This window comes from Alosa pseudoharengus, unplaced genomic scaffold (assembly GCF_046254945.1).
Source record: "Alosa pseudoharengus isolate Yale_2024_CS ecotype anadromous, Long Island Sound unplaced genomic scaffold, YU_APseudo_1.1 YU_APseudo_1.1_scf_24, whole genome shotgun sequence".
NCBI lineage: Eukaryota > Metazoa > Chordata > Actinopteri > Clupeiformes > Clupeidae > Alosa > Alosa pseudoharengus.
The window spans coordinates 19,627,770-19,637,309 of NW_027468689.1; the positions used below are offsets into that span (position 1 = coordinate 19,627,770).

At 45.5% G+C, this 9,540-nt stretch overlaps 1 protein-coding gene across 1 annotated transcript in view; it reads right to left on the reverse strand.

Moving 5' to 3' along the window:
* The window catches only part of mbd5 (methyl-CpG binding domain protein 5), a 38,881-nt gene that overhangs the window by 11,514 nt on the left and 17,827 nt on the right, over window positions 1–9,540 (reverse strand). The window contains exons 6-7 of the mRNA XM_076303414.1: window positions 3,326–3,582; window positions 1,475–2,872 (exon numbers count right to left, since the gene is read on the reverse strand). Of these exons, the coding sequence (XP_076159529.1) occupies window positions 1,475–2,872; window positions 3,326–3,582 (1,655 nt within the window). The remainder of the gene's footprint in view (window positions 1–1,474; window positions 2,873–3,325; window positions 3,583–9,540) is intronic.

Here is a 9,540-nt window from a genome sequence, read left to right on the forward strand (position 1 = left end):
TATACAAAAATCCCTACATCATGCATTGCAATACATTTCATATCTTGTACAAACAATTGATTTTAGAGATGGACCCCCCAAAAAAATAAAAAAATAAAACACATTTTATCATATGTGTTGCGTAAGACTGAACTGCAGCCTACTTAACCAGGGAGGTATTTTAAGAACTAAAGGGACAAAACCCCACTACTTCAGATGTGCCCATCGGCATGGACGTCCGGAAGTAGGAGTTTCATAATGATCAAAAATGCCAGTCTTTCCGCTCATCTTCCTCCCTATAAACGGGGGACTCTTGTAATTATGTGGCCAGTTTGGCTGCATCTTGTTCTTCAGAACTCCCACCTTTTGGCACAGTAATCTAGAGATATTCTCATTTTCAAGTCTGCTTCAGCATGGCCTGATATCTCTCTCTCTCTCTCTCTCTATTTTACAGATACAGGACTGGAGACTGAGCTTTTTTTTTTTTTTACTTTTAGAAACTAGATAGATAGTGGGATAATTTAGATAGCTATATAGAGGGGAGAACTTAGCTGCATTTGAATCTCCTTAATGTATATATAATGTTAAAGTATAGATTTAGCAATACCAGCAGTAACAATCATGAAAAAGATGGGAAAAGAAGTGCCAGTCTCTCCCTGGTCAAAATATGATTATAATATAGTATTATGATTAACATTAGGGCCCCTAATTTGAAAGACAAGGATCAAATATTATCCTCGTTGCAGGGCAAACATACATATTTCAACATAGCATCATTATATCATTAGGTCCCACCTTGTCCAGGCCAGTAAAATGATTAATACCGTCATTAGGGTTGTGCTATTAATCGGATTTCAATTTCGGCTATTTTTCAATCACAAAAATAGTATAATCAAGAAAAAACATATATTTTGCTACATTCCGTGAAGAAATAGGGTTTTTTGAAATACATACAATTTCAACTCAGATACAGAGCACTGATTAACGCCGCTTCTTTAAGCTCCGCCCTCGACACGCCCCTCCCCTCTGTGCACAGGCCACTCAATCAGTTTTGAGATCCGTGTGTGTGTGTGTGCTCCTGTAGTCGGTAGCATCATGAACCACGCCAAAATTGTAACTAGTGCATTCTCTGCTAAGTTTGCTATTAATCACTGTCAATCGAGGCGACCAAATTACTCAGAGAACTTATGGTAAGATGGCTAATATAACGTTAGAACAGCTTGTTAGAACAGCTTCAACTAGTGCACGAAGAGAACATTACACTCTTAAAAACGAATGTGTAGAAAACAACACAACTTGCGTTGTTTTTAACAAATCTCTGTGTATTTCTTACACAAAATGTGTTTAAAAAAAAAAACTGTGAAAAAGCTGTTGGGCCCATGACGTAGGACTTAACAACCGAATTGTTAATTTACAACTAGAAACCTGGGTTTTACCTTGTGTGTGAAAGGGGCTCTAGCAATAGGGAAGAGGACAAGGCGGTCTGGCATCTCACCTTGCCCGGCTCGGACATCTGCATGGTGGGCTTGTGCAGCTGCTCTTCAGCCCCCGCCAGCTTAGCGGGCCACGGCGGGAAGCCCTTGATCTGGCTCCAGACCAGCTCGCCCATGCTGAAGGCCCGCTGGCGGTAGTGCAGCAGTTCCGGAGCCGGAGAGTCCGGGTGGCGCAGCTCCTCCTCGCTGCTCAGGCTGCGCGTGTCCGACGGGCTGGGCGCGCAGTGCCCGTTGTAGTGCCCGTTGTAGTGCCCGTAGTCCTTGGCCAGGGGACCCTCGAGGCTGGTGGAGGAGCTGGGCGACTGGTCGTCCCCCGTCAGCTCGTGGCGCGGGGGGCCGAGCGGGTCGCTGTAGACGACGCGACCGGTCGGGACCGGGGGACCGCCGCCGCCGTTCATGTGAGCGCAGCGCTCCACCGTCTGCTCCAGGCGCTCCTTGAAGTTGATTGGCGTGCGTTGACCACCTCCTCCTCCGCTGAAGCGGAAGCTCTCTTCCAAGTAAGAGGCGGACGATCGGTCCGATTGGAGACCTACGTCGTGCGGCCCGCCATCAGCAATGGCTGAGGGCGGCTGGGCTGGGCTGCTGCGTACGTGAGTGGAGCACTCTAAGAACTCCTCCCCCGCCCCTCCTCCCTGCCACTGCGTCGGTCCGACCATGTCCAGCCCATCCCACTGGCCTCTGGGAGTTCCGCCGCCCCCGCTACCGCCCGACGGAGAACGGAAGTACTCGTGGGGCACCACGTCGGCCGCCTCGGGGGGACTCCGACCCTGCTCCGAGTTCTTGCGCGGACGGCCGGGCCGGGGTTGCCGAGCGCCGGGGCCTCGTGCGGTGGGGTTGGCAGTGACGGAGGGCTCCCCCTGCTGGCCGTGCATGGCGGCTGCGGCGGCAGCGTTGACGTTGCCGGGGTGGTGCTGCTGGAGGCCCGCGGGCCCGTGTGGCTCACCGATAGAGGCGGTGAATGCACTCATGGCGCTCAGCACCGTCACGGGGCTGGCCTGCGTGCCGCCGCCCGCCGTCGCCGTGGTGATCGTTACGTGCACGCCCTTGCTGGCCGCGTCCACCACCGCTCGGTAGATGGCGTCTACAGACTCCGGACCGCCATTACCACCGCCGCCGCTTGTCCCAGCGGAACTCATGGACTCGTGGTTCTGAGCCTTCATGTCTCTCAGCGCCTGCTGATGGTGGTGTTGCTGTTGTTGCTGTTGTTGTTGGTGGTGCTGCTGTTGTTGTTGTTGTTGTTGTTGTTGGTGGTGCTGCTGTTGTTGGTGTTGTAGATGTTGCTGCTGCTGTTGGTGGTGGTGATGGGCAGCCTGGTACTGCTGCTGCAGAGAGTGCTGCATCCCAGGGTCCTCCTCAGGGAGAGAGCTGAGGGGCTGAGAGCTCATCTGGGGGTGGGGCTGCTGAGGGGACATACAGGCGTTGTCAGGCACTCAGATAAAACAATGCAGTCTCACACACACACACATCACAAACATCAAAAGTCTCACATCACAAACATCACAGCCAGGTGTAATAGGGAGTGTGGGATCAACACCACATAGCTTCCAAATGTGTTTTTATTTGCTTAAGAGACATGTCGAGCCCAGAAGCTCTTGAATCTTGAAGCGTCACTTTGGCAAGCAAATATGGTGTGCTGTTTATTCCCTCCTCACACATCGTCAAGCATACACTGCATTCAATCTGGATTCACACTATACTAACAATTGGAATCAAATCGGACTGACAACTGGATTCAAACTTTATTGACTGCTTTAGAGGCAAGCTATAGAATTGGATGAAGCCATGATTGCACTGTCTGTTGAGATTCATGGTGGTGGGGGGGATTTCCAAGAAACCATCCATCTCTAACTCACCTGATAGTTCTGGTAAAGGCAAGCCATGGAGTTGGATGAGGAGCCGTCCATGTAGAGGTTCTCCTGGTACACGTGCTGGCCCTGGAAGGCGGGGGGCCCCCCGTGCATGCCCTGCAGCCCAGGGTGGAGAGACTGCTGCTGGGCATGCTGCTGCTGGAGCGTGGCCTGTGGAGGGTACATGTGGCTGGAGGTGTTGACGTGAGCCTGCAGGCCACTCATCTGGGGGTTGGGCATGCAGTTCATAGACGACCCGTCACCTGGGGAAACGGTGGAGAAGGGGGTGGGGGTGAGGGGTTGGAACAGACAGAAGAAAACTTAAAGCCAGTGAATATTAGATACACCTGACCAGACATAAAAAAAAAAAAGTCTTCTTTTTTCGAGCTTGCTGTCAGCACAGTGGGCTAAGGTGCATGATGTCTCCTCTGCCTCCATGAAGGTGGCATGGTACTAGGTACATAGTACATTGCATTCTGTGTATGAAAGGTGCTATACAAATAAAGCTTATTATTATTATTATTATTAGCCTGTCTGATTAGTTTGAATCCAGTTTGAAGGAAAGCTTTAGTCAGCAAAATGATTACCAATGTCAAAGTCTACTGAAATATTATAAATGTGCACATTTTGCATTGCTGTCTGCAGGTCTGTACGTTGCTGCAAGTAAATCATGTATTTTTAGGCAATTATAAATACGATTGTATGGTGGTTAGAAATTTTAAATATCAACCACTAACCTGAATGCATTAATAATTATTAATCTGAACACAAATGACTGACATCAGTAACGTCTTAAGACATGAAGATCCCCGCAACTATGCTTCAACCACAGGTCGGGATCTGTAGTTCTAACTACACGACAACAACAACAGTGTTTGTGAATTTTTGTTAGAAATATGGTTTTGAGAAACACCTGTGTCGCTTAACAATGCATCACACTATGCAAATTGCACCTCAATAGTTCGAGTTATGGTTTTTTGGAAACACTTGTCACAACAGCATAACTCCAACCATGTAAATTGCTAACACAGTCAGCACCTGTCCTTTTCAGAATCGTACCCCAGAGTGAGAGTTTGGGTTCATATGGTTTGATGTAGTACCAGTATGTGGGAAACAGAGGGCGCTCTGGTGTCCTCTGGCCTCTGCGTCCTCCAGATGGCTTGGTGAGAGTCTTTTCTCTAAGAATAAAGGATGTCAAAACACTGCCAGGCCCTTCCACCAATAGGGCGGCCGCCTTTGTGAACGCATCTGTGACAATAGCTTAATCTATGAACGGCGCAGGCGTCCACAGCTCCCACCATATTAGGCAAGCACAACTGAGCCTGTGTTTCCACTTCAGCCCATTAAAAAAACATCTTACAGAATTCACACTATTTACACATCGGTCCTGTAGTAGAGCTTAAACCTTCAAAATATGTGTAGAAATCTGTTTGATTGACATCTAAATCTGCCACCCAGAGATTAAACATCAATATCTCCTGTCTGCCAAATCTCAGCAAGAAGCAATCAAGCACTGCCATGATGGTGACAGACAATGGTGGAACACTAACAAGGAAGAGGCAAGGTGCCTTTGATTTTCTTTTTTAATCTGTGAGATACTAGCATTCTAGCTTTATGTGAAAGATGACTCAGCAACTCGGGCAGTAGAATCGGTGGCACGTCAGTCAGAAAGCAGAGAAATCCTGACTCAGCAAAAAACACAATTTTTATGGACAGTCTGATGGAGAGCACACTGCCAACGCACAGCTCTATGGTCTTACACAGTTTTAAACAGTTGCAGAAAAAGAAATACGCTATATCCAGAGGTGTATAGATTTTGTGGCCAATAACAGGCGACAAAGTGGCATTTGATCTTGGATGAGGTAGCACAATCCAGTTAAAATCACAATGACAGTGATTCATTTAAGGGGGACCAGCTGAGTGTCAAAAGAAAAGTGCAATTAGGGCTGGGTGATATGGCAAAAAAAATAATATAGCGATATTTTTAGTCTATTTCACAATATACGATATATCTCAATATTTTGATATTTTCTCAAAAGTACTTCATGAACTCTCTTTCGTCCTGTAGTGTTTTAAATCATGCCAGTATGATGCAGTAGGCTAGGATAAATCATACCAGTGCAATCCATGCAAATTATATCCGCATTAAAACATTCTTTACAGGTTATTCACAGGTGGTTTCTATTTTAAATTTGCATGTAAAAGCAGGGAAAAGTGTGCATGCAAAAATTTCTACACCTAAATAGGGTACATCAATTGATTTATTTTAGCCTATTTACAGAGCATTCATAACGGCCTGTTATTTGGCTTTATCATTCTCTCTTCTTCTTTCCCTGCCTTCTTTGAAAGGTCCCTCTGCCAATCTCACTTCTCTTTTGCATGTCTTCATGGCTTTAGTTAACTTTCCAAATAATTTAAGCTTGTTTTAATCGGTCACTGATATGTCTCCATATGAATGATGATGGTTTACATCGGAAAGAAGGGTGGTGTGTGCTTCCTTAATTAGTCGTTTGGTTGGTGGTTAATAAATAAGACACGGTTGCGTTTTCGTTTTGATACAGTCAAGCACTCCTAGACAGTAGCCTAATTTGCCTCAATGTGCAGATGTCATAGATTTTAGTGATGCACCGATATATCGGCAGGCTATCGATATGGGCCTTTTTGCTGCCATCGATAATTTGCGAAACGGCCGATATTAGTGGCAATATTTTCAAATTTGCTGGCCATGACTAAATCGATGATAAGCGTTGCCGACCTATTCTAAGAGTGAAGATCTGAAAACTTTCCATAAGGAGTAGCAGAGGGATATACGAGATTAAAGTTCTTTTCTTCTCTCTCCAGGGCCTAAATTTCACTACAGAATTGGGGATTTCTTAAAGTAACAGGCACTCAATTACACCTATACACAACCAATGTGCACTCAATTAGACCTACACACCACATTAAAGATATGCCTAATTGTAAGTTTAAAAATCAATATGAAGTATTCAAATGACTAAATATGTTTAGCTACTAGTAATTATGCAGATTATAAAATACTATACATTATTAGAAATACACTTTATATGAATTTCCAAATATATGAAATAGAAACATATGACACAAGCCATCATTTTCCATGTGTGTGTGGAGAGAGTCAAGCAGAATCTAGGATGGCCACCACTGGTGTGAATGACCACACTACAGTATATTCAATATTACTGATGACACCCCCCCACCCCCAAATTGTGTAAATCCCCCCTACATGAAGAACCTAAGAGGGGAATTCCCCCCATTTTGAAAAATGAATTTTAAGCCCTTCTCTCCCTTCTCTCTTAATTTTCTTGTTGAAAAAATTTGAAATGTATTTTGAATACTTTTTTGCCAGCAAAGGTGTATCAAAAAAATGTCGATAAAACTATCGGTATCGTTATCGGCCAAAGTGAAATTTTAAATATCGGTATCGGTCTAGACTTTCAATATCGGTGCATCACTAATAGATTTAATTTAAAAATCAATCTGGAGGGAAGCATAGACGAACATTTAGCACGAGAAATGCATGTGTGGAGAGTGAGATGTGTCGTCGTTTTGAAACAGACATGCACATAGACAGACACAGATATAAGATTTTGTTTCGTTTTTCGTTTCGTGAAACCAAATCAGAACTGCTTCCATCTATTAACCTAGCTCATTGTTGAACAACACCACAACAACCATAGATATAAATGCTACCGCTGCTTTTGAACAGAAAGTTCACTTCTTCTCGTCTACTACACCTAGACGTCACACCCTCATCTGAATAGATTGTTCAGGATTGGTTGGTGAGTGTGATTGTTAACGTGAAATACTTGATATTTGCGATATAACACTTTAATGTATCTCCCGTACAGCAAACTGCGATATATTGGGTATATCGCCCAGCCCTAAGCGCAATCCTGAAGGTTCACACTCCAATGACATTAGTGATTGGAATTTTAAAGCAAAACTATGTGGTCATTTTTGGAGACTGGTGTTGGTGCTCCAACGGTTTTGGTACATGCCTTTTAGACAGTTACCACGTCAGCTTTTGACCACAACTCCTTAGTGGTGCTTTAACTTGTAAGACCGCAACATGAGCCTCACAGTGCAGCACCTCTTTGAAAATGTCCCCCAAGACAACATTTACAAATCTCTGGAGATGTCCACAGGAGACTCTTTGCGACTGAAGCCCAGCCAACACCCGCAAACAAACAAACAAATTTAACATGGAGCAATAACAACTATCGCAGGGGAGCTGCTGGACTGAGCCCAACACGCATTCCAGACACTCCACCAAGGAAATGTCACATCAGAGGAGAGCGCCTGCTGCTCAGGGGAAATGCACAAAGATCAGGAGATTGACTGCCCCAAGATGGACACAAACTACAGACAAAACGTAATTTTTTTGGCAGTTTGAACTGTTCTGGATGCAAGCAGCAGCGAAAAAATGATAAAAAAAAATATTAAAAACATATATTTGGCCGTGATTCAGGCAAGTGTGCAGAATTTTTTGAGTGTGTGTGTTCCTATGTATGATTTAGGTATGGTATAAGGCTGTCAGCAATGTGTGTGTGTGTGTGTGTGTAAGGTAGGACTAGGAAGTTGTCAGTAACATATGTGTCTCTTAGGTATATTTACACTGTAAGGTTGTCAGTAAAACCTGTGTGTGTGCGTGTGTGTGTGTGTGCTGATGTGCGTGGCTCTTGGCCCAGGCAGTGACTAAGCCAAGTGCTGGCCAGCAGACCCAGCAGCTGCTGCATTACTGGACAGCCCACTGAGCCCCCTTGTCCCTTCAACCCCTCTCCTCCTTTCCTCTCCTCTTCTCTCATTCACTCTCTCTCTCCATTTCTGTTGTGGCCGTCTGTGAGGGTTCGCCCAGCGCGGACTCCACATATGATGTACTGATGGCTGCTAGTTGCCGAGCAGGTTGCCATGGGAACTGCGGGATGATTGGTGGCGCTGTCCGAGGCTTGATTCGGGCTCCCTGGCCGCTGGGGGTTGTGGGACATGATTTAACAGGCCGGGGGTGGGGGCTGGTGATGGTGGTGGAAGGAGCAAGGAAGGGGGTGGCGGGGGGTCAGATGTAGTGCCCTGTAGCCGGGACCGTGGTGGACTGAAAGCCACACACTGGCTAGAATAGCCTTTCCTTGCATCACACACACTGATCAGCCCTAAAATTGGTGAACCAAATGATGGGAAACATGTTGTAGACAGTTACATACTCACAGTGCATGCCCTGATAAAACAAACCAAAAAAAACCCCACTGAACCCACAAGCTGCCATTTTGCCTGCAGAATAGGCTTACCAGTAATTTCCCCTGCTTCAGTCCGACTGGACTCCACCAAAACGTTAAGCTCCATTGGGAATATTGGCTACTGGAGACGCATCCCATTCACTTTACATGGGCTCACGTGATCCTTTGCCGAACTGAATTGTGGGTCCGTCGCGTCGCGTTTCTCCCGCCGCTCGCGTTGAGGAGTTCAGCTGTTGCTGCACCGACAGACGGCACCGGCCAATCAAGCCAATCTACGGACGGCACCAACCAATCACATTACGGTTTTACTTCAAGTCATTTGCATAGCTACCGTCGGGAACACCCACTGGCATGCATTGACGGAACGCAGCTGTGTGTGGGAGCCGTAACTCTCCACCAAAACGGTGCGGAATCATACAATTGTTTGCGGAAAATTTACTGTAGGTAGTCTGAGTAAATCAGCATAGCGATTAGGTGACGGCCCGTATTTAATGTTGTTTGGGTCCGGATGTGTACCGGAGTCCGCCTATTGAGTACACGGGATAATACTATTCACGAAACGAATGGGTAAGGAGATACCAGGCTAAGGCAAAATGTGTAAATATGGCACAATAATTTCACAGATTTATAATTATAATTTCAACATGATATAAAATGATACTGATGATGCAAAATGATGATGCAATTCAAAATGAAGGATTTTGCATGTTGATTATGCAACAAACCTGACAGTTCATTTACTGCAATAAATGACTGGTAAGAGATTAAATATGGCAGCATCGGTTAATTTTCGACTCATTGTCAAACCCTAAAACCATCCCTTTTCACCATTTCAATGTATTAGCTCATGTATAAAAGGGTTGGGACAAAATATTGAATATTAAAGGAGAATCCCGGCCATTTTTCACATAAATCTCTGTTTCTAAAGGTCACGGAGTACTGTCGGTACAAAAAATATTGGTGCTACCT